This window comes from Mandrillus leucophaeus, unplaced genomic scaffold (assembly GCF_000951045.1).
Source record: "Mandrillus leucophaeus isolate KB7577 unplaced genomic scaffold, Mleu.le_1.0 Scaffold60, whole genome shotgun sequence".
NCBI lineage: Eukaryota > Metazoa > Chordata > Mammalia > Primates > Cercopithecidae > Mandrillus > Mandrillus leucophaeus.
Genome location: NW_012106475.1, coordinates 2115969 through 2134952, shown reverse-complemented (window position 1 = coordinate 2134952; position 18984 = coordinate 2115969). Strand labels below are relative to the sequence as shown.

The 18984-nt window shown below is 38.6% G+C and overlaps 1 protein-coding gene across 3 annotated transcripts; it reads right to left on the bottom strand.

The window, feature by feature from the left end:
* Positions 1-2862: 2862 nt before the first annotated feature.
* GMFB (glia maturation factor, beta) lies at positions 2863-17910 on the bottom strand. 3 transcript variants are annotated; one of them, XR_001008177.1, is made up of 8 exons: positions 17651-17910; positions 12353-12449; positions 10813-10862; positions 9755-9804; positions 9216-9298; positions 8127-8200; positions 6325-6538; positions 6180-6276 (listed from the first exon to the last, which is right to left on the bottom strand). XR_001008177.1 is itself a non-coding variant. In XM_011999700.1 (7 exons), the coding sequence occupies exons 1-7, from the start codon at positions 17651-17653 to the stop codon at positions 6467-6469; spliced, it is 429 nt and encodes a 142-aa protein (XP_011855090.1). In that variant the 5' UTR covers positions 17654-17910; the 3' UTR covers positions 2863-6466. The 3 variants fall into 3 exon arrangements, 2 of the variants coding, with proteins under 2 accessions (XP_011855090.1, XP_011855092.1); XM_011999700.1 differs by having other exon boundaries at positions 2863-6538; XM_011999702.1 differs by lacking the exon at positions 17651-17910 and adding an exon at positions 17415-17581 and having other exon boundaries at positions 2863-6538.
* Positions 17911-18984: the final 1074 nt, after the last annotated feature.

Here is an 18984-nt window from a genome sequence, read left to right as displayed (position 1 = left end):
CTAGAAACCTAAAAGGTAGGAGTGGGGCTCCTCAGTTTGGGCCTTTATCTTTAACATGATCCAGCTACTCTCTGCATGCCTGCTTTATTCTTTTTTTGAGATAGGGTCTCACTCTGTTGCCCAGATTGGAGTGCAGTGGCATGATCCTGGCTCAATGAAGCCTCTGCCTCCTGGGTTCAGGTGACTCTCCTGTGTTAACCACTCAAGTAGCTGGGAGCACAGGCATGCATCACCACACCTGGCTAATTTTTTTTTGTATTTTTAATAGACATGGGGTTTTGCCACGGTGGCCAGGCTGGTCTCAAACTCCTGAGCTCAAGCAATCTTCCCACTTGGGCTTCCCAAACTGTTGGGATTACAGACATGAGCCATTGCATCTGGCCAGGCCTGCTTTATTCTACACTGTCCCAGCTGGCATCTTCTTTCCTTCTTCTCCATCTATTGGCGTTCTTTCAAAGTCAGTCAGCTCGCACTGCTATCTGCCTCACTCAAGAAAGTGATTGGCCCAACTTGTTGTTTGATACCAGTCTGGCAACATCATAGAGGCTGGCTGTCCTTGGGTTCAACTAGCTGGGGCTGAAAATGTCAATAGAATCCTATGTGTACTGAGGGTTGGGAGGAGGCTTAGAACAGGAAAGTACAGCCAGGTGCAGGGGCATTTCCACCTAACAAAGGGCTGTGGGCATATTTAGGCTTAGCTGTTGCTATGGTCTGAAAGTGTCCTCCAAAATTCATGTGTTGGAAACTTTATCCCCCATGCAACAGTGTTGGGCAATGGAGCTTTATGGGAAAAACCCTGATGACCGGATTGACGCCGCCACAGAAAGGACTTTCAAGAGGGGGTTCACCCCTTTCTTGTGAGGATGTACCAAGAAGGCCTTTGCCAGATGCCAGTAGCTTGATGTTAGACTTTCCAGCCTCCAGAACTATGACAAATAAATTTCTGTTCTTTATACATTACCCAGTGTCAAGTATTGTTAAACAGCAGCACAAAATGGACTAAGACAACTGTGCAGTGCATGTAAGAAATGGGCCGAAATGTGAAGAGCCTTAAATTCTAGAGTAAGAGAATCTATATTTAGCTTAGTAACAGTGACTTTGGAAGTCACACATACATGCTCCTCCTGCTTTGTCTGATTTGCACGGTGGCATTTGGCTATGCAACCAAGGCATTCTTTCTTTCCTATAATTAAAAGAGGGCAGCAATCTCAGCACGGAGCTTTCACACAGCCTGGGGGCAGATCTCAAGTAGAAGATAAGAGGATTATCTGTGAAAACTCCCTAGTGCTCAGCAGCAACATCATTAATTGGCTCCCCAACACAGCTAAAACTACACTATACAAGGATACGGTATCCACTCAGGGTGCACCCTCATGCAAATGAGTGTAAAAATTCTAACAATGAGAAAATTAGGACAGTGAAAGAGGCCTGATCTAATCGATTCCATCCTGCTTCTAACCTCCAAGCTGTCCTGGTTTATTCCTGGGCATGGGCTAAACTAACTTTGGGAAGAATTTAGTTTATAGTTTAACTTTGAAAGAAAGACGATAACAGCCCTTTCCTGAAACAAGCCTCCCTTCTTGCCTGGCGACCAGTCTGCCTTTGTAGGACTAATAAATTAGCTACAAGATTAGAAATAATAGTTTAGGAGTCACCGCAGCTGAGGCTGCATGATTCTGGAACCTCCCCAAATTGTTCCTGGGGATAAAAATCACTGTTGTAAAACATAAGGATCAGTGCTTGAGATATTCTGCAGACCCTGTGTTCTGAGGCAGCACAGGGCTGAGCCTGTTTTGAGCCGGTAATCTGGCTCAACCAGTTCTGTGATCCCACCTAGGAACAGAAGACAGCAAGAAAAACCCACTTGACCCCCTACAATTTCATCTCTGATCCGACCAATCAGCACTCCTCACTTCCCAACTGCCTACCCACCAAATTATCCTTAAAAACTCCAATCCCAGAATTTTTGGGGACACTGATTTGGGTAATAAAACTCAGGTCTTCCATATAGCCAGCTCTGTGTGAATTAAAAATTCTTTATTGCAGTTCTCCTGTCTTAATAAATTGGCTCTGTCTGGGCAGCAGGCAAGGACAACCCATTGGGTGGTTACAAGAATGGGCTCATGCTCAGAGGCTAAGTGCTTACAAATGCTTCTTCCTGCTGAAAAGTGAAAAGGACAAAAAGACAATAGGTATTATTTAGTGAAATTTAAGAGCTGGCTGTTTGAGTAGCTTAAGTGGCCAAATTTGATAAATAAGGAAGATATAAATGTTCCCATGCTTGGGCCAATTCTCCTCGTGAAATTCTTAAAGACAGGAAGGCATAAACTAGTCCTTTCACAATCATAACAAATTGTGACTTACAACATACTCAATCACAGGAAGTACATGGCAAACTCTAAAAACTATGTTATTAGTGATTTGTATTCATCCAGTAGACACCTATTAAACACATACCATATAGTACAGTTGGTAATAAAGGTAGGATGGGTTGTCAATGGGTGTTTAATACATGGTGATAAACTATATTCAAAAACAAACCTTCAATTTGATTTCTTAGGAAGTACGCAGCTCTTCTAACTTCTAATTCTCTCTTTGAAAGCAAGCGTTCATCGTTTGAAACAGGTCTCTCTGTCCCTACTATTGTTTACTGACATTTTCTACATTTTAGCATCAGACCAAGTTTTAAAAATTTTTATAACTTGATTATCTTCTCCTTCCACGAAGCTGCCAAATGACTCTTGTTTATTTTGCCTCTCAGTTTGTCCAGATAAAGTTTATGGCTCACACAAATCTAGCCAGGTAGATACCAGTAACTCCACAGGGGGAAAGAGGTGAGTAAAAAAAGAAAAGCTGGAAGTCTTTCAATGTTAACATTTTATTTAAACCAGTACAAGCACCATGCTTAACAAAAGACTGTCCAAAATAAACATGCAATATGAACTAGCAGAGACTGAAACCACAGCTTAAGAAGTTGTGCCAGTTGTTGGTTTTGTTAAATGATGACAGAGAACTGTTAAAATTCACAAGACTAAACCATTAATGTTTCAAGCCTCCTGAATGAGATTATATTGGACCATCTAAATCAGTGGGAACTGCCCTGGCATGTTAATGATCTCAAACAATATTCAAGTAATTATATTTATATGAATTATACTCCAAAAAGCAAGAAAATACAATTTCTATCACAAGTTTATTGTATATGAGCACTGATTTGAAATGTCAAATGGCATAATAAAAACAAATTTCTCAAGAATATTCAGCTTGGGACCATTGGTTTTAAGCGGTCTAGAAGATTATTACATTCTTCCAGAAATACAAAATAAGATTTGTCCAGAAATGTTTGAAACACATCCTCACAAAAGTTGTAATGGCTCAAACTCTATAGATTCCAGTATTATCAGTCTATTGAACAAATAGGGAAAGCAACCATAGTAAGAATACTTGAATTGATAGAATACGAGTTACTCTCTACTTCCACCAAATATCAGCATTTAAACTCTTATGAAAATATCTATTCATCACTAGTCCACATATGGATTAATGACATTGCTCAGGTTTTAAAAGTAGTCCAAACATTTTTTTAAGTACACCTTCCTTAATATCTATATGGGTTGGGGGGAAACAGCCAAATTTAATTTGGCAATAAACTCCCCTAACTGGAAATTTTTAGCTAAAGTGTCAGACAAGGATACAGTTTATGGCTACATTTGACTCCTGAAAATAGGAGATAAAAAGGGAGGGAAAAGTGCTGACACACATTTTGCTACACAGATTTAGTAATGACAGTAAAAAATTTAGCAACACACTCTTAAACAAGAGTATGTTTAACTGCACTAGGCATTTAGTAAACTTTTAGAACTAGACAATTTGAACATTTATTTTAGAAGTCAATTAAACACAAACAGTCAACCAACTTTTTTCCTAATATAATTGCATCAGTACCAGAACAAAGTGATCACTATTCAAAACTCAGACATTTTGGAATTTCAGCATAGTAACCTGAGTAGTTTTCTTCATATGTTTTTTGTTGTCATGGAAACCATACTAAATAATACTGTGATTACCAGTTGGTTCTATTTTGACATTAGATGCTATGCAGAACTAATGCAGGGCCAACAATTTCAAAACTGACTTAGAAGACCATAAAGGAGGGTCCCAGGAAAAAAGCTGCTGCCAAAATGGATTAAGATTTAAGGCTGAATGGGAATGGCTGTACTAGAAAGATACGGAATGTAAAAACTGCAATTATGAAATATGGAGTTATTATTTGGGAAACGGCAGAAAAAGAGACACTAAATAGGAAACATACTTGAAAAGAACAGTGCAAAATTTAGTAAGATGAAAGGGAAATCTATACAAATGTTTGAGAACACTTTAGAGCATGGGATTTGTAAAATCTCCCCATAGAACAGATGGAATAAAAATGTCCTACTGATCCTCTAACCTCGATCTGTTGTCTTGCAAAAAACATATTATTAATTAGGAGTCAGACAAGCTCAAAAAAGCATGGTTTATCACAGCTCTTTGCTCCTGTTAAAGAGAGTAGGGGAACTAAGAGTTCTAGTGTATGGCAGGTCAACATTATCTGACATTATGGAGGACCTCCAAATTTAAAAACAAACAAAACTAAAACATGCAAGACAAAATAAGGAACTTCATTAAAAAATACATTCTTGCAGCACTAGTTTCTCTTATTGCTGCAAATCAGGTGAAACAAAACCTCATTTCCTTCATTCAAAAACATTAACACTCTCCACTCACTTGGATTACATTTGCATTTCCACAGAATTATATACATGTTATTCTCCAACATCAAAATACCTGTTGAAAGAATTCTTAAACTTCCTGGGTGAGCTTTCTCTCTCTCTGGATATTGGAAAAAAGAATCCTTTCCCTCCAAGAACCAAAACAAACACCTACTCTAGCACTTCCTCATCTCCAACTTTCTATTGCTTCCTGACTTCTAAATTAGTGAAGCCAAACAGTGTTGGGAACAGAAGATGTTCTATTCAATATCGCGAAAATTCCAACTATCTTTACTTCTCACAGAAACCTCAAAAATAAAATGCAAAGAACATATGAATGGAAAACATGCCAAAATTTAAATTTTGCTAGTTTTGAGATGACTAAGATATTCTTAATATAAGAATACACGCACCAAGTTTGGTTAGTCTTTAGAGTCTCTAGACCTATTATCAAATTCATGTTCAGTGGTTACTTATGTATTTGTTTTTACAAGTATGCCAAATGTCAGAATCCTTGCTTTATGCCAAGAGTACCATCATCTAACAAGACTGGTTTAGTTAACTATTCAGGGATCCAGTTCAGAATATCTTCTGACATTTAGGATATAAGATGTGATTGCTATTGAAGTGTTAATGTTATTAACTATGGCCAAAGTTTTAAGATAATTTTTTCCTATGGCACAAAACTAATCACGAGTATACCCAAAATTATAACTCTCGACTGCCATATATTCATCAATGCAAGCAGATAGTTGGAATTTTTAAAATATGAAGTTGATTTTATTACAAATTTCAGATATACACATTAGAAAATTATTTTATTTGGACCCTTTAAAAAAGTATTATTTTCACCAAATCTGGAATACTGGCAGTGTAAAAGTCTTAAACTAACTTTAAAGCTAACAAATCAAAGGCACAGTATTAACACATTTAAAATAATTAGTGTTCACAGGACATTAAGAGGTGCTTTATAAATAAAGTGTTATTAACCTAGATTCAAAACTGTCTAGAAATGACATAAAAGGAATGAAGCCCTTGATTATTACAAACCACTGATTTCTAAGACTAAGATGTTATTTTCCATAAGGAGAAAAGTTAACAGTCATAATTCTATCTTAAAATCTAACTCCCCAACCTTAAAACTGAGTGATTGATGAACATAGTTTCTAGACTTGATTAAAAAGATACAGGAAACCAAAGAAGATACAGAATTCATGAACATACTTGTAATGCAGGTTACACGAAATTATTTCATGGCTCAATACTGGGTCACTCAAGTCTGTGACCCCAAATGAATTTCAATGATTTGACAAGTGATAATATGCTATTTTCATAAATAAACTGCTAATATCCAGTATTTGTCAAAAGGAGGCAACTGTTGTCTCTCACAATCTAATATATCCACTTTCCAATGGTGTCTGTAAATAGTAACAAATTCTGAACCATAAGTTATAGAAATTAGTCACAAGAGTGCAAAAAGTCCCTGGAGAAAAGTAGTCCACCTAACAATTACCAATATAAGGAAACACTTTACAAAGTTTCATTACTATGAAGATGATTTCCTCTTTGTTCAAACTTTGCACAAATGAAGAATTTTTCTTTACTGCAGGAAACAAACTGTAAGTAACAGTGCATTTTTAGGCATAAATAAGTATTTATGTCTGGTTCCAGTACGGTCAGGTTAATACATAAATACTTTAGAAACACAGAAGTTCACATTAGTGGAAAAATCCAAGTTTCTCACGTAACCATTCTTCAGTTAGGTCTTCAGTATTTCTTATTTCAAACACCTTTAAAAAAAAAAATTAGGTCATACTTTGACATTCCAAAAAAAAAAAGGCAAATATTTGAGGTTTTTTATATATTAAAAAAATATTTTATATTTGAGTATTATATCCCAAATTATTTTTGGTTATATATTTGAGTATTAAACACCAAATTCTGCTTGCTTTCGTATTGTTTATGACTTAACCTGTATAAATCAGATATACCTTTTAGGTAGTACTTCACTTCTTTTAAATGCGAAGTACTCAGTTATCAAAGTACAGCCATCAAGACAGCATTAAACCAAAACTCTCTCAAAAGCACAAATCTACAAATAGTCTAAAAGAGCAGTTCTGTAAATCTTATCTCCTGGAAGACATCCCAAGTATACACAACTAAAATCAATCTAGTGAGGAACTGAGGAACATACGCTGGTATTCCGGAGTCTGAATGTCAAATGGAAATATCGGATGGAGATCAGTCACAAATCTCTATCAAGAATCTGAATCAGGCCCAGAAAGTATAATGCCTATAGAAAAGCAATGTATTACAGCAGAAAGGACGGGATTTGGAGCCAGATGTGAATCCTAAGTCCTAGACAGATCCTGAGCAAGTCATTCATCCGCTAGGTCTGTTTTCCTATCTACAGAATACCTCACAGGGCTGTTGTAAGGATTCAATGAGATTATCTGTAAAAGTAACTTGTAAACTGTACTGTCTCAACTTCAGCACTGTAGGGCATTCCCAGGATTAGAACAGACCCGAGGCTGGTAACAGCTCCTTTTTAACTGCCCAAACCGTTAGAGCAACTCCAGTGCTCCTGTGTTACAAATTAGGAAAAAGTAATGTCTATAAAGCAGTGGTAACAATCACATGGGCTAAGGGGAAACAGCAGAGGGCACTTAAAGGCATTCCAGAGTTGATTATTAAGCACCCAAGGGGAAAATACTGATGCTGTTCTTAAAATAAAACTTGAAATATTGTCTGACACAGTTTTAGCAACATAATATTCTATTTCAAAACCTTACGTGCATATACCTTTTTAACTCAAACTAATATGTGGAAGTTAAATAAAGTCTGAGAGCCAAGTACCTGTCTTACCTTTAACTTTCAAAAATACCATAAAATAGGGACATATTAAATCTTAAAGCAAGTTCTCATATAAAACAGAATGTTCTAACTTTATTAATATTCTTAACAATTTTATATTTGGAAAAATACAATTAACTGCATAATACTGAATTCCAGCACAGAACGCGGTTCATTTTAGACTATGGTAAAGGGTTCTGAGAAACTTCAATGTTGACCTTTATCTATTAGAAATTATCTTATGGCAGATAAAATAACTTTCAATAGATTTAACAGTTACAGTGGCTTTCTAAAACTGCCTATATTTTGAATGTGATTTCTTCCAATCAACTTACTCAAAAAATACACTTTGGTTCAAATGCTTCTATCTTGTTCTATTTCCAGTTAACAAAAAGCTTTGGCTAACTTACTAATCTGGTCTAAATAACCTTCACCTGCATAAAAAATACTCCTTTAGACTATTTTAGCTATTGCTTTATAGTCTAAAGGAAAATATTGTCTCAACAAGTCAAATATAAATACCACCTTGGTTAGTTCAGCTGTCTGGACTAGCTTATTCTTACTCCCAGCATACATCATCTGTTGTTCAGGCTTACATCCTGGAAAAGAGAGATTAGTGCAGAAATGAGACACAGATTTTGAGAAAGTTATGGGTTATCATTATTTTCATTTTTTTTAAATGACACATTTAGGATTTCCTTTGCTATTGAGTTTACAGAATGTATATGGGTTGCATTTTGAGTCTTACATTGCACACTGCCTACAGAAAGAGATAGTTAAGTTATAAATAAACAAGAACAAGTCTACAGGTTGGCAAAAATAAAGATTCTAGACATTTGTAGATCCTGACTTTTAGAGCCTTGCAAACAATTAAAAACTTTCTGCACTATCTTAACTTTGACACTAAATATCAAGATAAATTTTATGGATGACTAAAATACACGAGGTTTTGGGATGGTAGTGGACCAGTAGGGCAGGGAGATCTGCTCTGACAAAAGCTTCTCTCTGCTGATACATTAAGTTAAAAATATACTGCAGTGTATTTTGAGTGCTAAGTAAATGATACAAATTATAAAGTTTGGAGAATAGCTCAGTGAGTGCAGTTTTTATTGTGGGCCTGAACAGTGGTGACAGAAGTTCTGGTGATAATGAATTCCTTAAATAACAGTAACCTATTTTAATACCCAATGTAAATTACTCTAGGACCATTCTCAAGATTATAAGCATATCACTGTTAACTACTATTTAAAAGAAACACAAATACATACAATTATATGTGAAGTTCACATTTTTATAAGATTAAAATATAAAAAGAAAATACTTCTGATATATTAAAATGTCATCATGTTTCAAAATCCTTAAAATATATGTGTGATTTGAGTCAACAATTACATGTCTAGAAATTTATCCTAAGAAAATAAGTTCTAAGAGATGATGCTTCATTCTTTCTAGGGATGCATGCACACAGGCACATGGACATACACAGACACAGACCCTCCTCAATTTAGGTTATTTGACACTGTCCATCTTTAAAACCAGCATAAAATTTGTCTACTATAAAATGGCTTAATCGGATCTAAGCCAAATATATGTTATTTAAAGAAATTCACTTACCAACAGGACTGGAGAAAATAAAGCACAGAGGATATGAAACTCTTCCATCATCATGTTGATATTTATAACTATACACAATGAAGGTTTTTCTCAAGTTAAAGAAACTAAAGTTACTGCTCTGAGACAGGTATTTACCAACACCTGGGGAGCTACTGAGCTGCAAGTTTCTGTCCTATTCTTTTAGGCCACATCTTTATTACTATCTTTCCACAAAATTAAATGGGTCCCAAGGATAAGTTATAAAATCACATAATCTCTCAAAAAAAAATAACTTTTTAAAGTCCTGGTTTAATACAGATTATTTTCTTCTCAATTTTTATTGTACACACGTTATAATAAAGGAAATAGTTTAAAAAAGAAAATTATTCATCCCATGAATAAACCAACTTTTCGTTTTTCCTAGTCTAGTATACGCATACATATTTTAATTTGGCTGTGATCATGACACAGAAGGATACTTTCAGATTTTTAACAAATGAGTTCACAAACAGGTCTGACCACTAAAGAATAAATCTTTTAAAGCACTAAGAAAAGGATATCGAGGTTGTCGTTCAGGTAGTTCATCTTTAAGTTCATCTGGTGAAATGCCCTGGCACCACAGAGAAAAGCAACTTTTAAACATTTTCTTACCCATAAGTCCTTAAGAGATACACCAAGCACCCATTCTACTAACAGTTATACATTTATTACCACATGCTACAAAATAAAATTTTATCTTACTAAATTATACATAAACTTGGGTTACTAAATTCTCAATCCAATCAAAGCCTCCTTCTGCCCACTTGGTCTAGCTCCATTTATTAACTAAATATGGGGCTGGGAGGCACAGATTGTATGCTTATGTTCCAGATGTCAGGAAATACAGAATGACATAAGCCAGTATCTTAGCGGCAAGAAACAATGTCTGATTTCAGAAGAAAGAACTCAATTCTTTTTACTCTAGTTACTTAATTTGACAAACTAGATATTTAAATTTTAGGGTTTCAGGTTTTATGTACTAGTCAAGCAACTTAGAAGCAACTTATAAAGTTGACTCACTTCTTACTCGGTATACAACCCCAACTTATACCACTTATTTTTTTTTTTTTTTTTTGAGACGGAGTCTCGCTCTGTCGCCCAGGCTGGAGTGCAGTGGCCGGATCTCAGCTCACTGCAAGCTCCGCTTCCTGGGTTTACGCCATTCTCCTGCCTCAGCCTCCCGAGTAGCTGGGACTACAGGCGCCACCACCTCGCCCGGCTAGTTTTTTGTATTATTTTTAGTAGACACGGGGTTTCACCGTGTTAGCCAGGATGGTCTCAATCTCCTGACCTCGTGATCCGCCCGTCTCGGCCTCCCAAAGTGCTGGGATTACAGGCTTGAGCCACCGCGCCCAGCCCTTATACCACTTATTACACCGGACTTCACTAATGCTTTTAAAGAAGGTAGTTAAATTAGCAATATAACATACTACACAATTAGCACATGCTTTTATGCATAATGAGCATGTATTTAAAGGAGGTTCAAAACTCGTTTTAGAAGCACATGTAACTAATATAGCATCTTTTGAGAAATAATAATTACTTAACTAGAAAATTGTATTTAGTTCATTGAACAAACCTCAAGCTCCTCATCCAGTACCACCAGGCGTTTATCCTTGTCAATCTTCACTAAAATAAAAATCAATTATGAATAAGCTGGGATTCTATTGTGACCTTGATCCACCCAACCCACACAATCTCAGCCTTTTTTTCAGACATCTAAAATTAAAACATCAAGAAACACAAGCATAAAACTCATTCACAGTTTTAGTATACGGTTTATTAGCTAGCTTTGCTTTTCAAGCAGTCAGCTTTTAAAAGCTTTTACCCATAATTCCCAGTACCTAATTTGCTTATTTAGAACTTTATGTCAGTTTCTTACATTTCCTGTGTATATGAAGAACTTTGTAACTCAAATGCAACTTCTAGATAATAAGGTCTATATGCAACATGGTCAGAACTGCAAGCCTGAAAGGATAACTGTAACTGAGACCATGATATGCAACATGGTCAGAACTGCAAGGGAAAAAGTGTCTGATCAGGGATTAAAATAGAGAAACCTCAAAATTCCTGGCTTCTCCAAGGTCAGGATTTCATGGCACAGTATCATTATTCTGAGAAAGTGAATAACCAAATAGAAGTGATAGATATATTCAAATATATCTAATGTAATCCAAAGCTAACTCAAAATAAGTTTAGATACTCTATGCCTCTATTCTTTCCTGTTGGTCTGGCAAAGTTGACTGTGTTTGGTTTTGCACCAATTTCATAGTAAATCTTGTGAGATATAATATAATCTCAAATAGTTTCAGCTTTTACAGTAAAATAGCACTAACACACATTTTCACTTTGTTTTTTTTTTCACTTTTAAGAACCATATGTCGACATTGTAGTATTTATTTGTAATGAAATCAGAATTCATGACAAGTTGTCATGACCTCTGATTATATCAGATATGCCAGATGCATCTCTGTTAAGCATGGTCTCTAGAGTTTTACATTTTCACCCCCTCATCCTTTCCTCATCTTTCTAAATCACTACCTACATATTAAATACTGCCTATGAATACAAGGGAAATCTGCATAATGTCAGATATAGCTCACAGTGGGAGAAGCAATATGCAAATCACTCTTTCCATTTTCAGAAGACAGTGCCAGTGCCACTTAAAAGTACTCTTCCTGAAACCGGAGTTCAAGTCTACAACTGGAATAATGCCCAAAGTCACTCTGCACACAATGCTGAACTTTGTCATTTTAGGTGTAGGCAAAGGTTTCTTTTGAGGATGAATGGCCAGGCTATTTTTAGTCCCCCAAGAAGGATGGGTTGGATAGGTCACTGCAAATGGGAATCCTCATTTCCCAAGGACCAAGACGACCGCCTTCTCCAGAGCTGTACAAGCAGCTGAGAAAAGGACTATGGGGGAGGTGGGACAATCCACCTCTGTTCTGTGACATTAGAATTAGCTGTTACTTATTTTTTAAAGTGATCTAAAGGTGGTGGTGGGGAAATGAAATAGAGGAAGTAACATTGCTTTCTAACGGTTCAGTTCATGCAATGTAGCTACAAGATTGAAAACAAATTAAGACCATGTAACTTTGAGGCAATCACTTTTAGCTTACTTATAATAGCAGCATTGTTCGTTTCTTTGCGAAAACGAAACTTTCTCAGCTTTTCCACTAAATCTTCAGCAACATCACAAACAACCAAAGACTCGCTCTATAAAAGAAGAAAAAAAACACATATAAAATGCCATGACTTCAATATATGTACATGTTAAAGTTATGAAACCTAATACCTTTATAATGCATACTGACATTCACAAATGTCAATTAAGTGAAAGCATTAAAGTGAAATACATGAACACTTAAAAAAACTTTAAAATCAACCAACCTTTGGATCTATACTGCTTAATCCTACACATCTGTTCATCTCATATATGTAAGGTACACTTTAACTTTCTCTTTGGCTAATGAATGTCTCAAAAACCAGACACATAATAATGTGCAATGTCATCAGAATTGGAGAGGAAGAGAAGAATATGAGGAAAGTCAAGAATCACTGTCTGCTGTTAGAAAGGAAGTCAAGCATACTATTTTTATACAGTGAAGGAAGAACAAGAAAATAATCTGATTATACTTAGAATTAATAAATTATTTTTTGTCCTCACAATTACAGGGGAAAAAAACAATTCAAGCAACGTAAGTGTTAAAAACCCCATAAGAGTAAAGACCAATAATATTTTATATTATAATTAAATGATTATGGAGATATAAAAAGGAGCTACTAAGAATGTGCATAAGAAATAAAAGCAGAGACAAAAAGAAACATTGCAATTGATACCACAGAAATACAAAGAATCATTAGAGACCATTATGAACACTACACTCCAACAAAATGGAAAACCTGGAAGCAATGGACAAATTCTTGGACACACACAATCTACCAAGACTGAACCATGAAGAAATAGAAAACCTGAACAAACCAATAATGAGTAACGAGACTGAAACAGCAATAAAGTCTCCCATCAAAGAAAAACTCGGTATCTGACAGCTTCCCTGCTGAATTCTACCAAAGATTTAAAACACCACTTCTACTCAACTATTCAAAAAAACTGAAGGGGAGAACATACCTCCAAGTTCATTCTACAAGAACACCATTACCCTGATAACACAACCAGAGAAGTATACAACAAAAAAAGAAAACTATAGGTCAATATCCTTGATGAACATAGATACAAAAATCCTTAACAAAATACTAGAAAGCCAGATTCAACAACACATTAAAAAGATCATTCACCATGATCAAGTGGAATTTGTCCCAGGGATGTAAGAATGGTTCAACATGGGCAAATCAATAAATGTGATATATTACATTAACAGAATAAGAAAAATCATATCATTTCAAGAGATGCTGAAAAAGCATTTGATAAAATTCAACATCCTTTCATGATAAAAACCCTAAACAAATTGGGTATAGAAAGAACACACCTCAAAACAATAAAGTCCATATATGACAAAGCCACAGCTGACTGCACAGCACACTAAATGGGGAAAAACTGAAAGCCTTTCCTCTAAGTTCTGGAGTTAAGACAAGGATGCCCAATTGTACCACTTTTATTCAACATAGTACTGGGAGTCCTAGCCAGAGCAGTTAGGGATGAGAAAGAAATAAAAGACATCCAAGTTAGAAAAAAAGAAGTCAAATTATCCTTGTTTACGAAAACATGATCTTACATTTAGAAAAAGCTAAAGATTCCATTAAAAAAAAAAAACTGTTAGAGCTGATAAATGAATTCAGTAAAGTTTAGGATACAAAATCAACATACAAAAATCAGTAGCATTTATCTACAACAACAGGAAACAATCTGAAAAAGAAATCAAGAAAGCAATCTCATTTACAATAGCTATAAAAGAGCTAGGAATAAATTTAACCAAAGAAGTGACAGATCTCTACAATGAAAACTATAAAACACTGATGAAAGAAATTGAGGAGAACATACAAAAATGGAAAGATATTCCAAGCTCATGGATTACAAGACATAATATTGTTAAAATGTCCATACTAACCCAAAGTGATCTACAGATTCAAGGCAATCCCCATCAAAATAGCAATGATATTCTTAACAGAAAGAGAGAAAAGATCCTAAAATTTTTAAGGAAACACAAAAGACTGGGAATAACCAAAGTAATCCTGAGCAAAAAGAACAAAGCTGGAAGCATTGCAGTACTTCAAAATATACTACAAAACAGTAGTTACCAAAACAGCATGCTCCTGGCATAAAACCACACACACAGGCCAATGAAACAGAATAGAGAACCCAGAAGTAAATCTACACATTTATAGCCAACTGATTTTGGACAGAGATACCAAAAACAAACACTGGGGAAAGGACACTCTCTCCAATAAATGGTGCTGGGAAAACCAGATAGCTATATGCAGCATAAAACCAGACCTCAGGCTGGGTGCGGAGGTCGAGGTGGGCAGATCATGAGGTCAGGAGTTCGAGACCAGCCTGGCTAACGTGGTGAAACCCCGTGTCTACTAAAAAATACAAAAATTAGCTGGGCGTGGTGGCTGGCGCCTGTAATCCCAGCTACTTGGGAGGCTGAGGCCAGAGAATCGCTTGAAACTGGGAGGCGGAGGTTGCAGTGAGCCGAGATCGTACCACTGCACTCCAGCCTGGAGACAGAGCGAGACTCCATCTCAAAAGCAAAAACAAAAAAACAGAAACAAACAGACTGCAACTCTCAGCATACATAAAAATCAAATCAAAATGGGTTAAAGACTTAAATGTAAGACCTGAAACCACAAAACCACTAGAAAAAAAACACTGGGCAATTGCTTCAGAACACTGGTCTGAGCAGATTTTTTTGAGTAAGACCTCAAAAGCACAGACAATTAAAGCAAAACAGACAAATGAGATCATATCAAGCTAAAAAGCTTCTGAGAGGAAAGAAAACAACCAACAGAGTGAAGAGACAACCTACAGAATGGGAGAAAATATCTGCAAATTCTCCACTCAACAAGGGATTAATAACCAGAATATGTAAGGATCTCAAACAACTCAATAGCAAAAAAATCCCCATTTAGTCCTAATAATAGTTAACATGTATCAAACCCTATGAGAGTAACACTGTTATATCCTTTACATAGATTTCCCTTTATGCTCAAAACAATCTCACAAAACAGATACTATTCTTACTCCCATTTTGCAAGAAACTAAGGTTTAGAGAGGTTAAGTATCTTTCCCCAATTACATAGCTAGTGGAGCCAGGATTCAACCCAGGCAGCCTATCTTAACTCACTCTCTTAACCACTACAAAGGAGGTGGTGACAGATTGGATACTGGGGTTGGGGGTGGGGTGTGAGTAAGCAAAAAAAAAAAAAAAAAAAAAAAAAAAAAAAAAAAAAAAAAAGGGTTACCAAGATAACTCCTAGGCTTCTGGCTTGTATAACAAATTGTCTTGTATAACACACAGAAGACCAGGTTTGAGGAGAAAGGGCATGAGTCCTACTTTGGACAAACTGAGGTGGCTTTGAAGCGCCCAAGTGGAGGAAAAGCTTCCCAGGGAATGGTAACTAAATATTGAAATATTAATATATAGATCTGGGGCCGGGCGCGGTGGCTCACATCTGTAATCTCAACACTTTGGGAGGCCAAGGCAGGTGGATCACTTGAGGTCAGGAGTTCCAGACCAGCTTGGCCAACATGGTGAAACCCCGTTTCTACTAAAAATACAAAATTAGGGCCGGGCGAGGTGGCTTACACCTGTAATCCCAGCACTTTGGGAGGCCGAGGTGGGCGGATCACGAGGTCAGGAGATCGAGACCATCCTGGCTAACAAGGTGAAACCCTGTCTCTACTAAAAATACAAAAACAAAATTAGCCGGGCGTGGTGGCGGGAGCCTGTAGTCCCAGTTACTTGGGAGCTGAGGCGGGAGAATGGCGTGAACCCAGGAGGAGTTTGCAGTGAACCGAGATCACGCCACTATATTCTAGCATGGGCGACAGAGCGAGACTCCATCTCAAAAAAACAAACAAAAAACAAAACAAAATTAGCTGGGCGTGGTGGCACATGCCTGTAATCCCAGCTACTTGGGAGGCTGAGGTAGGACAATCGCTTGAACCCGGGAGGCGGAGGTTGCAACGGCCGAGATCGCGCCATTGCACTCCAGCCTGGGCAACAAGAGTGAAACTCTGTCTCAGAAAAACAAACAAACAAAAAAGTACATACAGATCTGGATTGGATCTCAGAAGCAAGGTCTTCTGAGCTGTAAATTCACAACTCATCTGAATATAGGTGTTAACTGAAGCCATAGTTTAGGATAAAGAATACATAATGGCAAATGAAGGATTAGGATGAAGCCAGGGACTCCTTCGAGCATTGTCCAGGGAAAGGAGAATAGTCTGCAAGGGAAATAGACGGACCAACAGGAGAAGTAGGAGGAGCTCTGTATCCCAGAAGCCAAGGGGGAAGAATGAAGGAAGGGAATGCTTCAAAAACAAGAGAGTGTAACACTCTGGAATGCAGCTGAAAGGTCAGAGAAGATGAAAACCGAAAAGAATCCATTCGATTCAGTGACCATGACAAGATCTATTCGATGAAAGTGGGTTCAGAATTGAGTGGATGGGCAGAGAGAGCAGTGTTTTGTTGTTTCTAATGAAATTTACGCATATTAAAAAACCTAATGGGATGGATCCAAAAGATCCTTAATGGCGATTTATTTAATTCTCCACTTTATTTTTATGCTTGGGGTCCATCCCATGTAAGAACAGAAGCCAGAGCCCCCAGAACCAACAAAACTAAAGCTTTTGACAATTACTTTAAGCCCAGTGCCAAAGCTTTGGGTCGAAAGGTTTCCAACTGCCACAGGAAAGCAAAGATAAGGAGAAATCCTCTGTAGGAGGCTAGGGAAAGGAGCAGACAGAAAGAAGCTAAGGTGAGGCCGAGAGAATTCAATCAGAATTCGAGTTCTCCCCCAAAATGCCGCCAGGTGGAAGATGCTCGAGGCCCACCAACCCCTGGAACCTGGCCACGGCCCTGGCAGGGAAAGCGGGATTTGGGGGAGCCCTCCGATGGGGCAGACTCCTTTCCCTCCAACCTACAGCTCAGAAGCTGAAGCCCTCCATCCCGAAGGGCCTTCGAGGGGCCTCCCCAACCCCCCTGCTCTCGGAAGCACCCTAGTCCCATGGCCAGCTGGGCGGGTCCACCCCGGGCCTGGCTGGAGGATGCTGCCCTGAGGCGCGGCGGCGGAGGCCAAGTACTCTAGCTGTGGGCAGTGGCCAGCCGCTGGGGCGGAAGCGGCTGCCGAGCCCTCCCGGGCGCTGCCCGCCGCCGCCGGCTCCGGAAACCCGGAAAGCCCAGCAGGTCGGCTCGCCCAGCCCTCCGGCCCCCGCCCTCCCAGCGGCAACTCACCATTTTCCTTCCGGCCGTCAGCGGCCTGTCCCCTTCACTCGGGCGCCTTTAAGAATGGCACGGCAGCCGCCTCCCTTCCTGCCCCGGCGCCTGGCCCAGTCGCCCCCACCTATCAACGGGGCCTCAGCGGGCCGGCACGTGACGGCGGACGGCAGGAGGCGCGGCTCAAAATTAGCCAGAATGCGAGCGCCTGATTTTTTTTTTTTTTTTTTTTTTCTCCCTGCGCCCTCTACAGGAGGATGCTCTGCCTGGCTGCAAGTGAGAAACAAACCCAAGGTGCATACTTAAAAGTCATGCCAGTTCTCCGGACCTGATTAACAGTCTTCAAGCTCTGAGAGCATGTTCCTGGTGACATCAATGTTTTCAATGGTAAATGTGTGTACTGACCGCAGCCTACCTTCCAAATTTGATCTCCCTCAAATCTAGGTGCAACTCCTTTCCTCCCACCCTCTCCAGAACCCCATTGCTGCCTTCCAGGACTTAGTTAATATCTCTCTCTCTCCCTCTCCTTCCCTCTCCCACTCTCTCTCTCTCTTTCTCCCCCCACTCCCTCTCCCATTCTCTCTCTCTCTCCCTCCCCCTTTCTCTCTCTCTTGCACACATTTCTTCTCTCTCTCTCTCTCTCTCTCTCTCTCTCTCGTCTTGTTCTGTTGCCCAGGCTGGAGTGTGGTGGCACAATTATAGCTCACAGCAGCCTCAAACTCCTGGACTCAAGCAATCCTCCTACCTCAGCCTCCTGAGTAGCTGGGACTACAGCCGTGTGCCACCACACACCCGGCTATTTTTAAAATTTTTTTGTAGAGATAGATTGCCCAAGCTGATCTTGAACACCTGGCCACAAACAGTCTTCCTGCACGCCTCCCAAAGCGCTGGGATCACAGGTGTCAGCCACCATGCCCAGCCTCTTTTCTCCATACAAGTTATTTATTGAAGTATGAATGAATGATGATTGGTGCTTCAATGAACACTCTTATGGGCCACTGCCTAAGTAAACATCAAGAACTGTCTGTACCAGAAGCAGACTTAGTGCAACAACCAGATTAGAGGCATGAGCCACCACACTGATGGGGTGGCCTGCCCCTCCACACCTGTGGGTATATCTCATCAGGTGGGACGAGAGACTGAGAAAAGAAATAAGACACAAAGTATAGAGAAAGAACACTGGGCCCAGGAGACCGGCACTCAGCATACCAAGGACCTGCACCAGCACCGGTCTCTGAGTTTCCTCAGTATTTATGGGTCACTATTTTCACTATCTCAGCAAGAGGAATGCATCAGGAGAGCAGGGTGATAGTGGGGAGAAGGTCAGCAAGAAAACATGTGAGCAAAGGAAT

Coding starts and splice junctions, on each gene's coding strand:
- GMFB (XM_011999700.1), bottom strand. Junction 10,863..12,352: donor GAACAATGCTGCTATTATAA/GTAAGCTAAAAG, acceptor TTTTTATTTTAG/TGAAGATTGACAAGGATAAA. Junction 9,299..9,754: donor CTACCTGAACGACAACCTCG/ATATCCTTTTCT, acceptor CTTGAGAAAAAC/CTTCATTGTGTATAGTTATA.